This window comes from Ostrinia nubilalis, chromosome Z, assembly GCF_963855985.1.
Source record: "Ostrinia nubilalis chromosome Z, ilOstNubi1.1, whole genome shotgun sequence".
In the NCBI taxonomy this organism is placed as follows: Eukaryota; Metazoa; Arthropoda; class Insecta; order Lepidoptera; family Crambidae; genus Ostrinia; species Ostrinia nubilalis.
The window spans coordinates 5,045,756-5,065,599 of NC_087119.1; the positions used below are offsets into that span (position 1 = coordinate 5,045,756).

General features: G+C 36.9%; 2 protein-coding genes and 1 long non-coding RNA gene across 5 annotated transcripts; 1 reads left to right on the forward strand and 2 right to left on the reverse strand.

Annotated features, from left to right (window-relative positions):
• Positions 1-359: 359 nt before the first annotated feature.
• LOC135086682 (L-lactate dehydrogenase) lies at positions 360-14,338 on the reverse strand. Of its 2 annotated transcripts, none has more exons than XM_063981457.1 (7): positions 14,222-14,338; positions 12,104-12,231; positions 4,917-5,034; positions 3,236-3,360; positions 2,687-2,909; positions 2,206-2,447; positions 360-1,931 (listed from the first exon to the last, which is right to left on the reverse strand). In XM_063981457.1, exons 2-7 carry the CDS (start codon positions 12,224-12,226, stop codon positions 1,767-1,769), a joined length of 996 nt encoding a protein of 331 aa, XP_063837527.1. In that variant the 5' UTR covers positions 12,227-12,231; positions 14,222-14,338; the 3' UTR covers positions 360-1,766. The 2 variants fall into 2 exon arrangements, with proteins under 2 accessions (XP_063837527.1, XP_063837526.1); XM_063981456.1 differs by lacking the exon at positions 14,222-14,338 and adding an exon at positions 12,897-13,186.
• LOC135086474 (uncharacterized) lies at positions 5,916-8,578 on the forward strand. 2 transcript variants are annotated; one of them, XR_010260494.1, is made up of 7 exons: positions 5,916-6,212; positions 6,519-6,682; positions 6,762-6,950; positions 7,067-7,314; positions 7,399-7,553; positions 7,851-7,947; positions 8,468-8,578. It is a non-coding gene; the product is annotated as an uncharacterized LOC135086474 (long non-coding RNA). The 2 variants fall into 2 exon arrangements; XR_010260493.1 differs by having other exon boundaries at positions 5,917-6,212; positions 6,472-6,682.
• Positions 14,339-15,414: 1,076 nt separating the features above from the next.
• Positions 15,415-17,919, reverse strand: LOC135087233 (L-lactate dehydrogenase B chain-like). Its single transcript, XM_063982075.1, has 8 exons — positions 17,808-17,919; positions 17,536-17,732; positions 17,116-17,233; positions 16,873-16,997; positions 16,397-16,619; positions 16,214-16,320; positions 15,986-16,120; positions 15,415-15,757 (listed from the first exon to the last, which is right to left on the reverse strand). Exons 1-8 carry the CDS (start codon positions 17,881-17,883, stop codon positions 15,587-15,589), a joined length of 1,152 nt encoding a protein of 383 aa, XP_063838145.1. The 5' UTR covers positions 17,884-17,919; the 3' UTR covers positions 15,415-15,586.
• Positions 17,920-19,844: the final 1,925 nt, after the last annotated feature.

Here is a 19,844-nt window from a genome sequence, read left to right on the forward strand (position 1 = left end):
CGTATCGGGTCACGAACAGTAATTTTATCATGAAAATGTTTTTATTCGTATTTTTACAATTTCCTTTTATCTGTCAGCGAGCTACATGCCAGTGTCACTTCTAGGTATCAAGTTTTTAGTACTGATGATGTAAACTTTATGAAATAATTATATAATTTTGAAAAAAATAATGTTTTATTCATGTTTATACCTATTATAATCTAGGGATGAGTTGCACCACCAAACATTACCATTAGGCCTTTTTTATGAATTTTGACAGATTTTTGACTTTTGTTAAAATTAAAGTAGGATGAATTAAGAATTAATTAAGATCTAAGAATCATACGATATGAAATGTCTTCTATAATGAAACAAAAATGTTTAGATCACAACATTTATTTGTAAATAATTCATAATAAATAGGGCATTGTATTCTTATGAATAGTGAGACTAAAATATTGTAAGAAAATTAGAAAATCGGTAATAAAAATAACACATTTATTTTTATCGCTATTACATTAGGGTTTTATTACAAGATAAAAATACGTCTGTCAGAAATAATGACAACAATAACACATTTTTAATCTATGGTTCATTTGGCATAGGTATAATTTTGTAAATGCAAGAAAATTCGTATGTAAACATAACTAATACTGGATACGATAGCATAACAAAATATAATTACTATTAATATTTTCCTATTAAATTTATTCGACTAACTACACACATCAAAAAGCTAAAGGCGATTGAAATTCGTAAAAAGACAAAAATTACGAATGTCTAGTTTCTAAAGATTTGAAAATATAATATTTCGTAGCTATTAAACTATTACGTTCTGGATTCTTGCCACGTCTACCAGGGACACAACATACAACTAAGATGATAAATATTTAAATAATGAGAAATTGTTATTCACTCAGGTGCTAAATACTGATTCGCCTACGTACTTCTTTGGAAAACAATATTCACTGGAATGGTGTAACGAGATATTTGCTCAGCTCCAAAAAAGTAAAACCTGTTACAAGTCACATCCATGTTAGCTGTACGCCAGCCAGACTAACAAACCGTTCAATTGTGTACCATAATCTAAAGATGACAAAAACAGATCGCAACCTTACAAATCTGAAGCCACTATCATAAATTAATTAGTGTCTACTAAATGTTAATTCTTACTGGAGATGACTATAATAAAGTTTTGTGACAGATTCTTCAATTACTATAATTAATTAATACACACAAATACTGAACTGTCCGGATTTTTACACAAAGCATTACGTCATGATCAAATATTTGAGATTTTTGGAAAGAATGTAATAATCCTAACAGTGGAATATAATTTAGTTATGTCATATAAGTAGGAACCACTTAAAATAAAATAAAATCTCAGTCGCTCTTGCATCCTATTTTGATATGGCAAATCAAGAAAGCTTATGAAGAGCCTAATAAAAGCACTGGCAAAAATACTTTTTCGCATAAAAATCATAAATAACCTTGTTCTAGAACAAACCACAGCTCATTGATCTAATAGAGTGCACAACTACCCATCTTTTTTACCCAAAAGGTATTTTCAACAGTTTTCTCTTCGTGCGTTACATATTTGGAATTTGCCTTAACATCGTGCGCCTCTACTGGGTTCATCGCTAGTTCTCTGCTAATACAAAAAAGTTTGACGAAGTGTTGTATTGTCTAAAAATATTTAACCATGAATGGCATGATGTCATTTGAAGCCGGTTTTTCGACAGTACAATAAACTTAGTCAAGTTTTATGTAATGCAATTGATGGGCGCTTAGAACTTGATACCGTCCTGCACCTGGGCCATCAGATGCGCGGACTTTTGCAACTGCGCAGTCTCGGTGTCGGTGAGCGGCTGCCTGATGACGTCACACACTCCTGCGGCTCCCAGAACGCAGGGCAGCGACAAGAACACCTCCTCCTCGATACCGTGCTCACCCTGTACAAAAACTCGGTCAAAATGTTTGTGCAAAATGTGCAAGCTTATCTTAGATTTGATGCGTTATTAATATGATAAGAAAGGATAATGACATAGCAACTTGGAATTAAACCTCGGCCTAAATAACTGACAGATAAGTCGAATGCCTTGATGTGAAATGCTTCATTTACTAGTCCGACCAATTTTAGCAGAGCTCCATGATGGATTGGATCCTGCGGTAATTTAGCAACATTAGACCTAGAATAGATAATTTCTATTTGGCGATCATGCTTACCTTCAAGTAGGTGGAGACGGCATGCACGCTGTTGGCGTTGGAGAGAATGGCGCGAGCCAGCTGCGAGAGCGAGAGGCCGATAGCCCAGGAGGTGTAGCCCTTCAGCTTGATGACCTCGTAGGCGCTCTTCACCACCATCTCATGGGTCTCCTTCCAGTTCTCGGGGTCGGAGTCGGAGCCGATCTTGGGGTTCAGGTCGCTGAGGCGCACGCCGGCGATGTTCACGCCGGACCACACGGGTACTGTAGAGGTACAATAGCTTTATTTAGTGCCAAATGATTTGCCAAGGCTTATTACCATTACTAGTTAATGATATTTTTATACTGAACACTAAGTGAACTCTTTAAGAATGTCGGCATCAATTAGATTAGTGGCGTATTGAATATCAGAACAAACAAGTCAAAGGTCACGCGAGACAGCTTCAAACGATTAATGGTCCTTCGAGCCCGATTTATTCCTACTCGAGTGATTTGAAACTCACCACTGCTGTCGCCGTGCTCTCCGATGATGTAGCCGTGGGTGGAGGTGGTCGCGATGCCCAGTTTCTCGGACAGAAGGTATCGGAAACGCGCCGAGTCCAGGTTGGTGCCGGAGCCAATGACGCGGTGCTTTGGCAGGCCGGAGATCTTCCACGTCACGTAAGTTAGGATGTCCACTGGGTTGCTCGCGATGATGAAGATGGCGTCTGGGCTGTATTTCACCAGCTGAAGAAGAAACAGGTGGTTCAAAATTCTATTTGTCACTGGGGATATTTCTGAAACTGGGGGCCAATTCTCGTGCAACCTCGTCTCGTGAAATCTCGATCATGTTTATAATGTGCTGGTACTGAGGACTGGTCTAAATTTCAGCTCATCATGAACATTCCGTCGACATCATATTAGGCAATTCGTATGATGATTCTTTTCCAGAAAAAATATGTGTTCCTATACTGAGCTAACTTTTTACTGATCATCGAGAATCTTTCTAGGACAAAAAGCTTTTTCGAAATCCATTTAAAAGGACATAGGTAGATGCTTATTGTGTGTCTGACCTGGGGGATGATGATCTTCAGCACGTCGGTGTTGCGCTGCACCAGGTCCAGGCGGCTTTCGCCCTCGCGCTGGCGCACGCCCGCCGTCACGATGCACAGCTTCGAGTCCGCGGAGATCGAGTAATCTACAAGCAGATGTTACAGGGTTTACTCAGTCACTACATGACAGTACAAAGGCTTTCCCCCGGGAGAAACTTGACCTTCACTGGTTGGGTTTGTATTGGCGGTCAAGCTGTAGATCCTGGCTACACAGGAGTTGCAGCGGTGGGAACGAGTGGTGGGAAATTATAATACATAACAGTACGACACGATCGAACTTACTGCGCACCTCGCTGGAATCCCACTTACGCGCACACCTCCCAGCGTTAGCCTCGTCCGTACCAGAGCGTCAATGTGACGTCACGGTTACCAGGTTCCAGACATTTGTGCTTAACTGAGTATTGCTCCTGATCCCTCCTACTGTTACTACAAAACGTCAGTAAGACTTCAGATGTGCTACAGACATGTCCGAGACAGCTCTGTTACGTCACATGAAGCGTCTCGCAATTTATGTGTGGGTAGATAATAAAATCTTACACATTCAACTTCCTGAAGACTTCTACCGAAAGAATTGACGACTTATCTTAATCTGTTATTCGCTTTTTGTCTACCTATGGTTTTTTCAATTTTTCATGCGAAGCAAATAATCTGTGAGCTTTGACGATGGCTCTGGGTGGTACCCGTGGATATAAATCAGTGTCGCGACATACACACGTCATGTCAAATTGTGCGGGTGCCTGTTTGGCACAGAAATGATCTTTTTTGTTCTGCCTTTATTTTGGTAACTATAAAAATTACTTTCCTTTAATTTTTACAGCTAAATTACAATAATTCATACTACAGCCATTAAATCAAAATTATGTAGGTAACTTTTGTTTTATGTAGATTAATCATAACTGCTAACAAAGCCATTACAGCTCTGTTAATTATGTAGATTCTGTGCCACAGTCTAAAATGCATTGTAGTTACACTAGTCAGCATTCAAGATAATATTAACATCCTTTAAATAAACTCACATTATTTATAGTAAGGGACAGAAACTTAAATAAACTGGCCTGATATAAACAAAGACGGCAGACTTGTTTCACGGTCATTGTTAGTACAAACTGCAATGTCATTAGTATGACTCGAATATTTCGTAATCGTTTTAAAAGTGTAATCGTAATATTGTTATCTTTGAGTACCGAAAGGACATAAATGTTAAAGTTACCGTGTAACCCTGGATCTACAGTGTGGAGTCTGGAGTGTGCATACCCTGGATCTACCTGGATGAGTATGCATGGATTTGAGCTGTTACCTGCGATAGTTAGCGATGGAGCGTGCTATGCTCGAAGTTTCCCTACGTGATCAAATCAGAAATGAGGAGAACCAAAATGACTGACATAGCTCGCAGAATCGCTAAAATCAAGTGGCAGTGGGTGTGGCACATAGCTCGTAGAGCTGATGGCCGCTGGGGCAGGAAAGCTCTTGAGCCGGAAGACGTAGCGTGGGCAGGCCTCCCACTAGGTGGACCGACGATCTGGTGAAGGTCGCGGGAGTTGCCTGGATGAGAGCGGCGCAGGACCGGTCTTTATTGGAAATCCTTGGGGGAGGCCTTTGGCCAGCAGTGGACGTCTTTCCGCTGAAACGAACGAGCTGTTACCTGTGCTAGCCTGGATCTTGGCGTTCCTCATGAAGGCGGAGCCGTGCTGCAGGTCCATCATCTCGCCCTTCAGCTTGTCGGCCATCACGTCCACCATGGCGATGTTGTTGGTGACCCCCTGCAATGAGCGGGTAAGTCGTACACATACATTTCACTGGCTTTATTTTTATGAGAAAATTTTTAGGTTTCCCATGTAGTGAACAATCGCACCCTTTAACCTAATTGAGGGTAGATGTAACTTGGAATCATATGTAACTACTTATATCAACTAGATGGCTGAAATGATGATGAAAGAACAACAATAATTATGAGGGGCAGTGCTAATAATGTGGGTTCTAAATAACCCAGATAGCAAGCGAACTTGCTGCAAACATGATTTTTATTTGAAATTAGATTGTCACGTCAAATATGACAAATCAAGTTTGTGGCAATATTGCTGTAAGCTTTTTGATTTAGGTATGATGTTTCAAGGCTTTTTTAATTTTGAAGCAAGTTTGCATTTTGCGCTATGTTTCAAAGATGAAGTATCAAGTTTGTTTTTTGTTTGTTACAAACTTGCGTTAAACTGTCATACGCATGGAGCAAATAATCAGTGTTGCCAGAAGGTTACTTTTGTAACCTTTTAGGTTACTTTTGAACTGCATTGGTTACACTAATGAAAAGGTTACTTTTAGGTGATTTTTCAGAAATTGTAGAATTAACTTTTACAGGTTATTCAGTAAAAATATTAATAGTGACAATTTAAAAATTGTCATAAACTGCATTTAAACATGAATTTGATTTATTATTTGTTAAAGACAATGAGTTTTAGCAAATGTTTTTTTGATAATAAAACGCAAATCCATGAAACGGTTTTATACGACCGGTCACTTTTCGGTCTTCATGGAATGGTCAAAATTTCGAATTTAGGTAACCATGAACCATCCATGAACAACCTTACACAATCGCTCCGCACCCAGTATGAAGGTTACTTTTTATTCAAAAAGGTTACATTTTTTTATATTTCTGGTAATTTCTGACAAGACCCGACTGGCAACACTGCAAATAATCACTAGTGGTCATACGCCAACGTCACTCGCCCGAAGCCATAAAAAAGAAAACAAAAACTTCCGGTTCCGGAAGAAAAAACAGCCAAGTGTTTTGCACTTTTGCAGCATACTCTCTAATCTGTGTTTTGCAGTGCACAAAATCAGTGGTAGAACGTAGAACCTACAAGTTTTTTTGTTTTGCACGGTGTTTTATTTAATAAACGCTTCTGTTGTGCGAATTGGACGCGTGACGTGCTGAAGATTAAAGGTTAGTTCATTTATTTTTACAAACAGAATTAATGATAATATGTAGTTCATATCTATCCCTTAAACCTTATTTACCTACTTTCAAACCCAGGCAACGTGTTCCAAGTGTTCCTAACCCTAAATAGTTCCTGCATGTTCGATCCTGTTTAGTTATGCATATTACTCAATATCTATTTCTAATTATCTATGTGTAACAGAAAGGTGTTATTGTAAGTTGTAAATGTACATCGTGGACCGTTAATAGTGTTATTTGGTTTCAGACTTTGCATAATGGAATCAAAAAAATTTTTTTTGGTTACATTTTTAGATGAAGATGATGCTCCTGGCATAGTTTCATCAAAGTGGTTAAGATACCAACACTTGTTATTACCCTAATGTATGCACTGAAGAAATCAAAAACAAACTTGAAGAAGATGCCTGCACCTGAAGCAACATGGTCACAATATCAAATAAAAATACTTAAAAGTTATGGTAAAATAATTTTCTTTATTTTTGTATTGCTAAGTTATAACTAGATTTTACTATTGTGAGACTTTTTTATTTATTTCAGAAACTTATGGCGAAGCACGATTACATTTAAAAAAAGCGGAAGAAACCTGAAATTTGGACTCAGACGAAGCAGAAAATGATGTTACAAATGAAGTGACAGTGGACATAATGTCTGCTGTAAATTACCCAGTCACCTCCGGTTCTAAAGAGGCCAAGCAAACACAACTCAAAGCTGTTAACTGCCAATCAGGTAACAGGTTTTTATAACATGCAATGAGCTTCTCTCGTCAAAGATGCAATGCGACAAAATTTCATATTTTCACTTGTTTTAGTTATGACTTTTCCATGTTTTTTTATTTGTTACAGAGTGCATTACAAACAAGCAATATGCTATACAGCAGAGTCATATGATTCAGATTGTGTCAGACCTAGCTAACCAAATGGCTGAAATCAATAGAAAATTGGATTTACCGTTAGCTAGGTCCGAAGAAACATTTTCACCAACAGATGACAATGCAGGTCTTTCAGAACTTTTGGCAAGTCTACCAGTAAAGATATTGCAAGTTTTAATAATTTCGATGACCATTTAGAAATAAACAAGAATACAGGCAATAGTATGTATAAATTAAATACTTAAACACAGGGCAAATTTTATTATTCTATGAAAACATTCTAATGCTACTTTAATTAAATTTCAGATGTCATTTTTGTCTGGTATTAAGCCTTACGACTAATATGTTGAGACGAATAATTCTAGATGATGTAGCCGAGTTGTATTCGTTAACTGGGAAACAGATGAAAAATTCGAATAAAAAGTCATTTATGAGTACAGAAACCTATAAATTAATCTTTCGTAAGTACCTTTATTTTATTACAAACTTATACAGGGTGTAAATGAATTCATAGGCAACCTTGCAGGGGGTGGCTCAGACCATCATTATGAACTTTTCCTATGACCAATTTTTCCTGTTTTCATACAAAAACTGATCACGAAAATAAAGTTGTTCATAATGATGGTCTGAGCTTCCCCCAGCAAGGTTGCCAATGAATTCATTTAGATACACCTGTATATCTCTCAATATACCTACTACTATTATTTTCTGAATCATTCGTGTTTGTTAGTGTTAATTATTTCTATTTTATTTTTCAGAAATATGTAGAAAAATCAACGAAGATGTAACTGAAGACAGTCTAAAAGAAATTATAAGTGATTGGCTAAATCAAGCTAAAGTTAGACTTTCAAGAAGGTAAGATTTAATTTATTTACATTAGATGTATTTTATTTTACACTAGCGACCCGCCCCGGCTTCACACGGGTACATGTATTATACATATGTATAAAACAAAGTTGCTGTCGCTGTCTGTTCCTATATACATATGCTTAAATATTTAAAACTATGCAACGGATTTTGATGCGGTTTTCAACAATAGTTAGAGGGATTTATGAGAAAGGTTATATAATAGAACCCCATACGAATCCGGGGCGGGTCGCTAGTTATACATATATTACATTATTATTACACAAGGGACAGACAGACAGCGACTTTCTTTTATACTATGTACCTAGTGATTTACAAATTTTAGATGTGCTCCTTTCAGAATTTTAACTAATAACCCCTTACCCTTATAGTAGTTTTTAAGGATTACTATAAATATATTTATTTCAGACATAGTTCATAATTTTGTTAGTAGTACAGAAACTTATACAATTAAATGTAAAATAATGTCTTAACCTGTGGTAAATATACTTGTTTCTTTTTGTTTCAGAGCAGAAACACAAAATAAAGAAAAAAACCAATAGCGGTGACCATGAAACCGATTTTTTCTCATTTAAAGTAAGATAAGATAAAAGTATAAATAATAAAAAAATATATGTTATGTTTGTTGTTTTATTTAATGTCAAACATGCATATTCATTGCAAGTTTGTTAAGGCAAACTTACATATTATTTATAGAAGCAGACATAATGCAAGTTTGTTAAGGCAAACTTACATATAATTTATAGAAGCAGACATAATGCAAGTTTGTTAAGGCAAACTTGCATATACTTTATAGAAACACATTAATGCAAGTTTGTCGCTCGGAAACTAGAAAGTTTGATTTAAACTTGCCTCAAGTTTATATACTTGCCATGGCAAATTTGAAACAAAGCTTCATTTTTGATACATCAAACTTACTGCAAGTCAGATTCAAGTTTAAATTGTTATCTGGGAACACTTTGATAAAAAAAATACGACTTAAAAGTAACTAATGAAATCAGTAAAGTAATCAAGCGAAATTTTCGACCCCTAATTCGGCTTATAACTCAGACTAATCTGAGTTAATCTTATTAGTGGTAAGGTATTTACCAATGGATATTCGTGCCTGTGCGTAATAAATAAATTAGACGCCTGTCTGGGTATTCGGCTTCAAAAGCGATTTTGAGAGTGCTGTATTAGGTCTATAAGTATTACGCTATTTTTAATGTAACGATATGTTTTTTTTTATTACAAGTGAGAAAACCTGGTGAAGAAATAATATTTAAAAAAAGGAAAATGGATAACTAGTTAACTTTATTTCATTCTAAGAAAGACGAAGAAACCAGACTTAGTCGAAATTATTTTGACCTTGGTCTGGCTATACCCTTAGGAAATACGGAAAAAATCGATACAGTACCGACATGCGTGTTTAGGACATTGCCCTTCAAGTGATCAGTAATTTAATATTTCATATTGCTTGTTGTATTTTAGTCCACTGGATTTCATCAATCAATATTGTGATTGTATGTTTTGGAAAAAAACTGTTACCTATCTTTTAATATTAAGCCTACTTATGCAATTTTTTATTAAGCTCTTCTTCACTGGTAATAATTTTATTTCTTCTCCAGTTTCTGAAGTCTACAAAGACTTAACCTTGATTTCTTTCTCGACTGCGCACATAAAATTTCAATAAAGTAAACCAATCAACTTATTGACAATTTAATATCTTGATTACATTAACTTCTAAAAAGAATATCAATCTCTACTTATATTTCTGTGTAATTAAGTATTTGTAAGTTTTCTTCACAATTTCATTTCATACTGATTAGGTACAAGTCCTATCCATAAAGGATCTCATTTCTTACATTTTTGCGAATTAATTAATTGATAGAATTGCTACGCATTTGTAAGTATTCAATATTCGTCTTCAAAAGAAAATATATTTAATGATTTTAATTAATTAAAGAAACCATAGATCAGACATCTTATTCTGCAATAAATAGCTTTGATATCAAATTAATTATTGATTTATTGGTAAGACTTATATTTTAATTAATTAAGGGAATTGCAGATCAGACATTTATACAGTAAACAGCAACTTTGATCATCATATTAGTTATTGATTTGTTGGACTGATTCTTAGAGTAAAATGTGTCGTAGATACATTTTCGTAGTGAATATCAGATAGGCAGTTCAGCGACAATGACTGCAAGGACTAATCGCTAGCAGACTCATTAATATGCTATTATGCTAGTTAAGTCACATTGTCTGAGTGCATGCGAATGTGCCTCGTATAAATAATTCATGGCCATGCCACAAGTGGTGCTTACCGTTATGGTGACCAAAGGGACACATATTTATTTACTGCGGATATGGATGAATAAAGTAATACAGCAGGAACGTTAATGAATCTGATTTCGATGCACATTACTCCAGCGGGATTTGAACCAGTACCTAACATCGCAAGCGTAGTAGTAATGAACACGAACCACCGCCCCACATCATCTCCGTTAGAAATATTTTATCAGTAGGTAATAACTCTTAAATAATTGTAAAGGCAGTTAAATAAATGTAATGTCTGGAAATACCAGTTTATGATTTTCACGGTAATAAGCAAGAATTATTGAATAATTTTAAATCTTCGAGATTAGGTATATTAGCTAGCATTTTATCATAATAATGAAATCCAATTACGAGTACATATTTACGATCAGAATTTACCTTTTAATAACTAAGTATACTTAATTAACGAGTCCTTAAGTATTTGAGTTAGTTACGAGAGCATACCAAAACTGTGTAAGGTAGGTACGTTAGGTACTCTTCGAATAAACGCAAATAAACGCCTGAATGTGCCTAATAAGTATTGTCCAAAAAATAGGAATGTACCATTACGAATTACGTTAGTAAATGGTGTCGTGTGGTCAGTTTCAGGGAATTCGTAAAATCTAATGATGTGAATTACGTCCAAAGTTCAAACATACCTAAGTCGTTATTATTTTTTCCTGAGAACATCTTCTTAAGAGATAGTTTTTGTGAATCCGAAATAAATACCGATTTAACCTCAAGAAACACCTAACTGTCTGTTAAAGTATTTGCAAACCAGTCCCATTGCAATCGTAACCTGTTACGTTTCCTGTGCATTTTATGCAGCATGTCCGAACGAGGTAGAATGTATACGAGTATATCTATACTTATTTATACTCGTAGCACTAACCATTTTGATAAGAAAATATATTTTTATTCTTTCCTATTAGCTCGTAAATATAAGATGCTTTAATTTAGCAGCCGTCTGCTGCGTACGGTGGCAGCGCGCCAAATCAAATTTTTTACTTTTTCACATGTAGCTCTATCGTTTGGTACTTTAATCTGGAACTCTTTCAGGGCTTTATAGACTAATATTTTTACAGAATTAGAAGATTTTTTTGCAAGTGCTTATCTTTACTATTTTCGCTCAATGAGAGCTAAACATTTTGAATCTACATACTTAGTGCACATTCTAATAGGTACAACCACGCCAAAAAAGTATAAAATTACTATCCAGGTAACTGAAGACATTTTTGCATCTGCTTCTTGCAAACTTTTTTGCCGCCTGTGACTTGGGACCGGTGGGCATGTCCCGAAAGCGCAGATGCAACAAGTTCATTGTATCGGAAGCCAAACAACCGCAGCCAGCCGTTTGAGAGTTCATAACTTTTTAAATCCACAATATAAAGTTTTGCAAGCACTAGGCATAATATTTATATTAAATAATAAAATTTTATACCCCAGGCAACTTAAATTATTATACAGATTAAATGTATGTACATAAATAATGTGATATTAACTTTTGACCGTGATTTCGCCTCCGTGAATTTCAGTTTGTTACAGAATAACATTAATGTACGTGTGACCTATTTTTAAAACCGGAAATATTCTATGTTAATTAAAATTGTTATTCCCTGGACCTTAAACCTCATCAAAATCTTTTCAGTGGCTTAAGCGAGCGTAGTAGAGAGTTCCTTTTGCATTTAAATAAAATAAAACATTAAGTGTGGTTATGCGTGGAAAGCGTGCTCTGGCACTTAAATCTTTGGATGCCGAACACCCAGACACAATGTACAAATATATTGTTTGGGGTCCACCGGTGACCCCCACGGCGTCCCACGTCGCGACCTATATCACTGACCTGGGTGAGCAGCGAGAACACGGCGGCCATGCCGACCTGCCCCACTCCCACGACCGTGACCTTGTTCCCCGTGTCGTCCATTTTGTCCTGCACGGGCTGGAACAGCTTGTCGATGGTCGCCATTTTCCCTGTACAAAACAAAATATTCAGTACCTACATTTTACGAAGTTACGTACTATAGATAGCCAGTCTAATAATATGAATAGCTTAATAGGATACGTGTTTGGTAATCTAAAGTAAGTTGTTCAGTAAAATTGGTAACTTAGCGAGAAGTAAATTAACTTATGTTTTTAAATGTTGCAATCAAATAATTATGTTGAGTAATTTTGAAAATAATTTTACCTAAGTAACATGATAATTAATTTCTATGTATTTTAAGTACTTATTAATTCATTGAGTCTGCATCAACAATTGTATTATAATTAAAAATTAAAAATGTAAGAAAACTAGCGAAAGAAAAACAACAAAAAAACTATACCTAGTCAAGCTTAAACTGAAACTGAAATAAAAAATGTAGGTACCTACTCAGGCAGGTAATTAAAAATAACTAAACTAATAGGTGAACGAACCGTGCTAAATACAATACTGTGCGCTCCGCGAATAAAATATCAACTGTTGGATCTAAATCAGCGGCTGATAAGAGCCGGGAAACCCTAGCTAGGTAAATGCATGCGATTTATAAAGTGCATTATTATAAAAATTGTCTCCCTCGATGACAAGCATTTTCTGTTTTTCCTTGAAGAAGACTGATAGAGATTCGCACGCCAGAAAAGTAGAGAAAAACAAGACTTACAGCGGCCACCATTGCAGTGGTGTACGTGATTGTTTTCAGCCATTATAACAAATTGTTCAACTAATCCAGATGAACAAACACGAGATCAAGATATCGAAAAAATTCGAAGAAAGTTGAACACAACCACACTCATGAAAACGATTGACCGAACTGAGATCAGCTGGGATTGACAATTGAATGACCGATTGAAGGGTCTCAATCTGAACCGCTGTTGGATTTGACCGGTTAGCCGGGTCGGTATGTACTGAATGAACCGTCGGGGGACGCGAAATTATATAGAGTGTGGTCGAAACGGTAGCTGTGGGGAGTCACGCACGCGCAGCCTTCCCCGGTGACTGGGCCTTTAAAAATACACATTTCGCAGAAATCTTTGAAATGATTGCGCAAATTAATTTGATATAAGTCCGATAAAAATTCTGAGATTTATAGAGCTATAGAAACATACATATTTATTTTATAGAGCATTCAGTTCGCAATTGCCGTGATTATTTAATTTATTTTACTCGAGTTTAACAACTCGTGGAAGGATTTCGTTTTCCTTTAGCGGCGCTTACATTATTGCATGCTTTATTACCAACCCACGCCGATGACGTCATTTACGCGTCAGTCCAATGATAGACATGTCATGTCTCTCCCTAGCCCAATGCTCGTCATTGACCTCTATCCGCGGTTATTCCCATCAGCTATTTATTTATTATACAGCGAACAGAATTCACTTTCCTTAAGCCATAACATAACGGAAAATAAGCCAGGTGAAGCAAAATAAACCACAAAAGCACTAAGTAAGTACCTACAGTTTTTGCGCCTGAATTCATTTAAATTTGATATTTTCCCCATTAGGAGTGGGCTGACTAAACAATTTCACGAAGTTTTTGCGATACGCGCGACGCTATCTTGCCGCCTTATAGAAACATTGAAATAAGGAAGTTAAAATATTATTTCTTTTTTGTATGTCAATGCAATGAAACAATGAAAATTATAGCGGAACTAACACAAAATAAAATCAAACACATAAATATGTAATGACTCTACCATGATAATAAATTATATTATTTTTCAAACAATATTCACTTTGCATTACATTTCAACATAATAATGATGTCTGCATCATAGTCGTTAAGTGCTTGATTTACAAGGAAACGTTTTCCTAGACTACGAGTCCAAACATTTAAGCTACTACCTACGCCCAATAAAGTTTTATCAAAACCGGCCGGTTTCAGTTGGGCGCGGCGCGAACTACACCAAACTTTTAACTGAATACATGCGATTGGTAGAGTTTAAAGCATTATGCAACAGTTGCAGGATTCGCAAAATTATTTACTTACTGAATAAAGTTGTTGCGTCGCGTGTGTGTATGCCGGCACGTAGCTGCTGGGACCGCGAGTCTCGCTCGACTCTTGTGGAGCGGAGCCGGCTGTTTCGCTGCCGCGCTCCGTGAGCCAAGGTGACCTTCAACACTCCGTTTTGGATGCCACAACACAGCGCATGCCCGAATCAGGCCCACCATGCATTCTAATACCAACCGTAAAACCCCACCGTACGGACGATAATGGCACGCTAATACCCATTGATACAGGACATGATCAACGCGTACCGTCTCGCGGAATTATGAACTATTGCTACAATTGTGTTTTAACGGGAGCATTGACATTGTAATTCAGGCACATAGAAATATTAATTGAAAAGGTCATTGGTGACAACCTTGGGCGATCCACATGTTTAGGAATAGGGTCATTCATGATGTGGAAGCTCTTATAATTATGAAATTGTAACAATACTCAGATTTTGACCTTGCCCAGATACTTTTCGTATTAATAATATGAATATTTTCAATCAGAGCACTATGTAGAGCAAAGAATAAGCCATTTTAAGTATACAATAAATAATGTTACTTTGAGTGGAACTTATTAATTGAACCTTCGTCCTAGAAACATCCTCTATGTGCATGTGTAGTTTAATTTACTAAAGACTGCGGTTTGAAATCTGGTTAATTCATTCTACGTTCATTCATGCATTTGCTGATACAAAACCACAAACTCAATATCATAAAATCAATCTTGATAGTGTAAAAACTTGATTGATATAGAATCTTTAATCTTATGATACCTATTCAGAATATAAGCGCACATAAGTGCAGCAGTAATAGATACTCGTCCTTATCACATGGTGTCCTAAAAAATGTCGTCAGTAAGAAGTCAAGTGGTAGGTAGAGCTAGAGCACCCTTACCTTACCATGTGTCGGTAGGTAATATGTGTCGAATTTTTTAAAAAGCACTTTTTTAAAACTTGTTTGTTGGAATGAACCTTAGACTGAACTGAAGAGTGGTTGGCGCTATAAAGTTTCAGTCAGATTCAGTCTATGACCCCTATTACAAAAAGTAAATCGGACGATTGAAATCAGAGAACGTAAAAATGAAACAAAGTCCTAAATAAATCTGTCTCTACCAAACCTACATTAAGACATTTGCGTTTTCTTTTAAAAATGGAGAGTAAAAATAAGCTTCAATAAAAGATAATATAAGTTTAACAGGATTTTTATTGGAACAGAACTTCGAAACAAACAGACGGACTGAAATAATTTAAATGTAATATGACTAAGTATTGGATTTCCGCTAAGTTTGACGCATCACTTTCGATTGCATTCAAGGGACGTCAGTACTGATAATGTTATCGTAAAAGTTATTCAGTATCTATTGAGTGATTTTGATAGCGCCTCGGTTCTCGACGATGGCTTCGGCAGACTTGTGCAGGAGTTCAATTTCGTTGCAGCTGAGCGGCTGCCGTATGATGTCTGTGATTCCCGCGCTTCCCACCACACAGGGAAGAGACATGAAGATTTCTTCGTTGATTTGGTGCTCACCCTATGGATTAAGAGACATACTTAAATATCCATTTAATTAGCCGGTTAGCAAATGAACTGGCTCGGATCCATCTGTCGGAATTATCCTAGCGTGCTGAAATGGGCGATTACTTAAACAGATAAAGCTAAATATCTTTCGTAAAATTCTGAGGTTCATTTTAAACAGTAGTACTTGGGAATTCAGGATTTTCCATAATTAAGGATATGAGTAATTCCAAAGGAAGGGTACCTTGACGTACGTAGACAAGGGCCTTATACAGTTCGCGTCGTTCAGTATCGTAGAGCAGATGTCGGTGATAGAGAGGGCAGAGGCCCAGGAGTTGCAGCCCTTGAGGTCGCGGATCTCCTGGCCACTCTGCAGTACCTGTTTATATTTGCAAGACATTAATAACATCTAAGTATGTTGTTATTTTTAAGGTACCAATGAAAACAAATCTTTTTTTGTTATTTTTTTTACCTGACGATGTATCTCCTGCCAGTTCTCAGGATCAGTGTCTGTGCCGATGTCAGGATTGAGGTCCTTGAGGTGCACGCCTCCCACCGTTACACCGGACCACACAGGCACTGGTGGAAAGTATTCAATGAATGTCACTCAATTTTAAATACGCAAAATAAGCAACGAAGTAAAACACAACTTTACCACTGCTATACCCGTTCTCGCCGATGATGTACCCGTGGCAAGCCGACGGGGCCAGCCCGAGACGGTCTGCCAATAAATACCGGAACGTGGCAGAATATAGATTCGTGCCAGAACCGAAGACGCGGCCTTTGGGCAGGTTGCTGACGCGCCACGCCAGGTAGGCCAGCACGTCCACTGGCTCTATTGCCACTAGGATGATAGCGTCGGGGCTGTAGTGGAGAAGCTGTAAAAAATATGAAAGTGTAAAAGCATCGAAATTTATGGATAGTGGATCGAAAACTTGCGGCTTAAGGACGGATTTGGATTGGAATTGATTTATAAAAAACCGGGAATACTTAGTTGTTATTGATAGAGATAATATGGCAGCAGGAATACTTTTAACTACTGGGACGGTATTCATTCAATGAATTGTATTGAAACCTGATCATAAATAACTGTGTAATAAAAAAAGATAGGCGATAAGGTGTCTCTCGTACCTGCGGTATAACAGCCTTCATGACCTCCGCATTGCACCGGGTGCAGTCGCCAATCTTCTGACCGGACTCCGATTCATAGCACGGAGTTAACACGCAAATCTTTGAGTCTACTGATATACCATAGTCTGCAATAAAGGATTTAACTAACAGCTATTTTTCTCCATACATAACTGCTAAAAATACTAGTATTATTGATTTTAAAAACAGGAACGTGTTTATGGATACAAAGAGAGATGATCTCACCTTTGCTAGCTCGTAGTTTGGCGTTCCTTAAAAATTTGGAACCATACTGTAAATCCATGAGCTCGCCTCTCAGCTTATCTTCTCCGAAGTCAATCATGCTTATGTCATTTGTAACACCCTGAAAAACACCGACCTGATTGACTCTAGTAAGTAAAGAAATTTAGATGAAAGTTACCTACCTACCTACCTACTCTGAAAACAAACTACACGCTCTACAATAAAACAAAACGTAATAGGTATTTATTTGATTTTAAACATAAACCTTTTCCAGTTATTGGATCGTTATTTTTTCGTCAGGAGCTCTAACAGCTTGTTCCCTTTCCCGTGATTTTGAAGATAGAGCAAAGCATAATATTATTAATAATGTAAAATCGACGGTGGCGTAACTTATACACAAAATTAACACGATGTAACAGAAACCTTAGCCAGCAACGAGAAGACAGTGGCCACACCGACGTCACCAGCGCCCACCACGGTGATCTTGTTATTCGGTTTGTAGCTGCCGCGGCCCATGGTCAGGAACAGCTGGTCGAAGGTTGACCCGTTGGGGCTCTTAGCATCGGTGGGTGGTTCACGCTCTATTGCTGTTACTAGTGGCTCCTTTATGCCCTTTTCACCTGTGGTATATTTAAATTATTAGTTAGCAGACACCACAAAGGGTCGCTTGTAGAAAAAAGGATAGAGAAACTTACATTGCAATGGCTGGGGCTTGTGCGACGGTGGTGTAGGCAGAGGTGACGAGATGATGTTAGGGTCACGCAAGGCCATGGGCGGGGAGGTCTGCACTTGGCTCTTGGTCAACGAGTACAGCCCCCCTAGACAAAACGCACTTTTTGATCGAATCGAAAATCGAATCCGTCAAATTCCATACAAAAAAGGGGCTTTTCGACCACTTTTCGACTGGTTTGCGATTATAATGGCACTTTGTCTAGACCCACAGGCTGCGCCCCAAAGACTGTAGGTACCGCAGCGGGCGCATCGTGCCGGGCCTCTCTGTCGCCACCACGCAAACTATCCGCGGAAATCTAATACCTACATGCGGATTTACTTCTAGGAATTCATTTATACTTAATTATTTTTATTTTTATAATGATTTGTGTGGATTTGTGTCTATTGTTATGTCATGTCGAGTGATTTGTGACGTTTTTTTGTTTTTGTTTTATTTCTCGAAAAAGTTAAACGCTGCTGAAACGTAAAATAAGGTTACATACTAATTAGGATTAATGATGTTAAGTTACCCTACAATAATTTTATTCCCATGTTTATTTCTGTTGCATTATGCAGGTCTTTAAATAAATCAAGCAACTCTTGGAAAGAGTACCAAAGTAGCGGTAGAATAGTTTGAAACTCCGTCCCACTTCAGTCATCTTAACTCTGATTTAATTAGGTAAGTATACTCAAAATTACATGAACTTTATTCATGAAAAACTGTTATCGCCGCCCACGTCGCATGAAAGAGAAGTGCATTCCTAGAGTATTTCAGAATTATAATTGGATGGCGTTGTTTCTGTTCGTGAATTTAATTATCTTCTAAATAGAATAGAAGCTTCATGAAAATTAAAATAGGCAGATGTTCACAAACAAAAATTATAGCCTGACCAGGAACATAAAAACCCTGGCATAGAGGCGCTTCAATTGCATTTGATAGTGCAACACTGAGTACAGTCGTACATGTGTTAAATTAATAGGCTAAATTTATGTATCAGGATTCAGGATTACGGGCTAATTTGATATTTTCATAAATGAACGAAAAATATTATTAAAGGTAACCTGGTTTAAATAAATTAAATGAAACCATCAATCGAGCTAGTAGGATTTATTTTATTATTCATCAATAAAATCAAATTCAGAACTTGAATATTCAACTGCAATGTCTGCTCATGAACGCTTCAAACTCGGTACTTCTTTCCCAATTCCATAAAATTCAAAACTTAGAAAGTAACAAAAAACTTTATAAAATGGGTAGTTGAAACAGACTACAGCTAATTTTCATAGTGGACTGTACTATACGATAAACATGTCAGTCAATTTGACAACCTTTGTCGGAAACATTATTCAATGAAAATATTGTCCGAACCCTTAGTATTTCTCTTCGACAAATACATTAACACACCGTGAACCACTTTTCTTTCACGACTATAAAAATATTTTAGCAATTTAATTCACAAAATCAATTGCACACATTTAAAATAAAGTTTGTTTACACTTTGACAACAATAGACTGACATGCAAGGTGACATGTCAATGAAGTTTTCAGTTACTGTTGCCATTAAAAGAAATTAGTACCATTAGTTTTCCGCAACATGGCGAGGGTTTTTATGTTCCTGGTCAGGCTATACATTTAAACCTATTTGCTGACTTCGCTGTTAAACGCCCTGGATACAAAGTAGCTAGGTACTTAGTTGGAATCGTGAGAATGTAAAGAAATAAAATTACAACATCTTTCAAAAATTACACAACTAAGTACGTGAATAAGCAAGTACCTAGGGTAGTAAATCTAGACTAAGTTTCTGCTTTCTGCAGCCTAGTCTTGAGAAATAACTAGGTGATACCACTAGGTCATTTCACTTAGGTAGGTACAAAAACCAGTGAATCGTAAAGAGAAATCACGGGCAACCAGGTGTATTAAATGTATTAATGAAGCATAAAGATGATGATTTTTTCATGATAAATACAAAACTGGTAAATAATTTTACCCGTGCATCGCATCATACAATTTTATCATAATT

Coding starts and splice junctions, on each gene's coding strand:
- LOC135087233 (XM_063982075.1), bottom strand. CDS start 17,883: ATGGCCTTGCGTGACCCTAACATCATCTCGTCACCTCTGCCTACACCA. Junction 17,733..17,807: donor CAAGCCCCAGCCATTGCAAT/GTAAGTTTCTCT, acceptor AATATACCACAG/GTGAAAAGGGCATAAAGGAG. Junction 16,121..16,213: donor GGCAGGAGATACATCGTCAG/GTAAAAAAAATA, acceptor AAATATAAACAG/GTACTGCAGAGTGGCCAGGA.
- LOC135086682 (XM_063981456.1), bottom strand. CDS start 12,939: ATGGCTGAAAACAATCACGTACACCACTGCAATGGTGGCCGCT. Junction 5,035..12,103: donor TGTTCTCGCTGCTCACCCAG/GTCAGTGATATA, acceptor CGCTCATTGCAG/GGGGTCACCAACAACATCGC. Junction 2,910..3,235: donor TGAAGATCATCATCCCCCAG/GTCAGACACACA, acceptor TTTCTTCTTCAG/CTGGTGAAATACAGCCCAGA.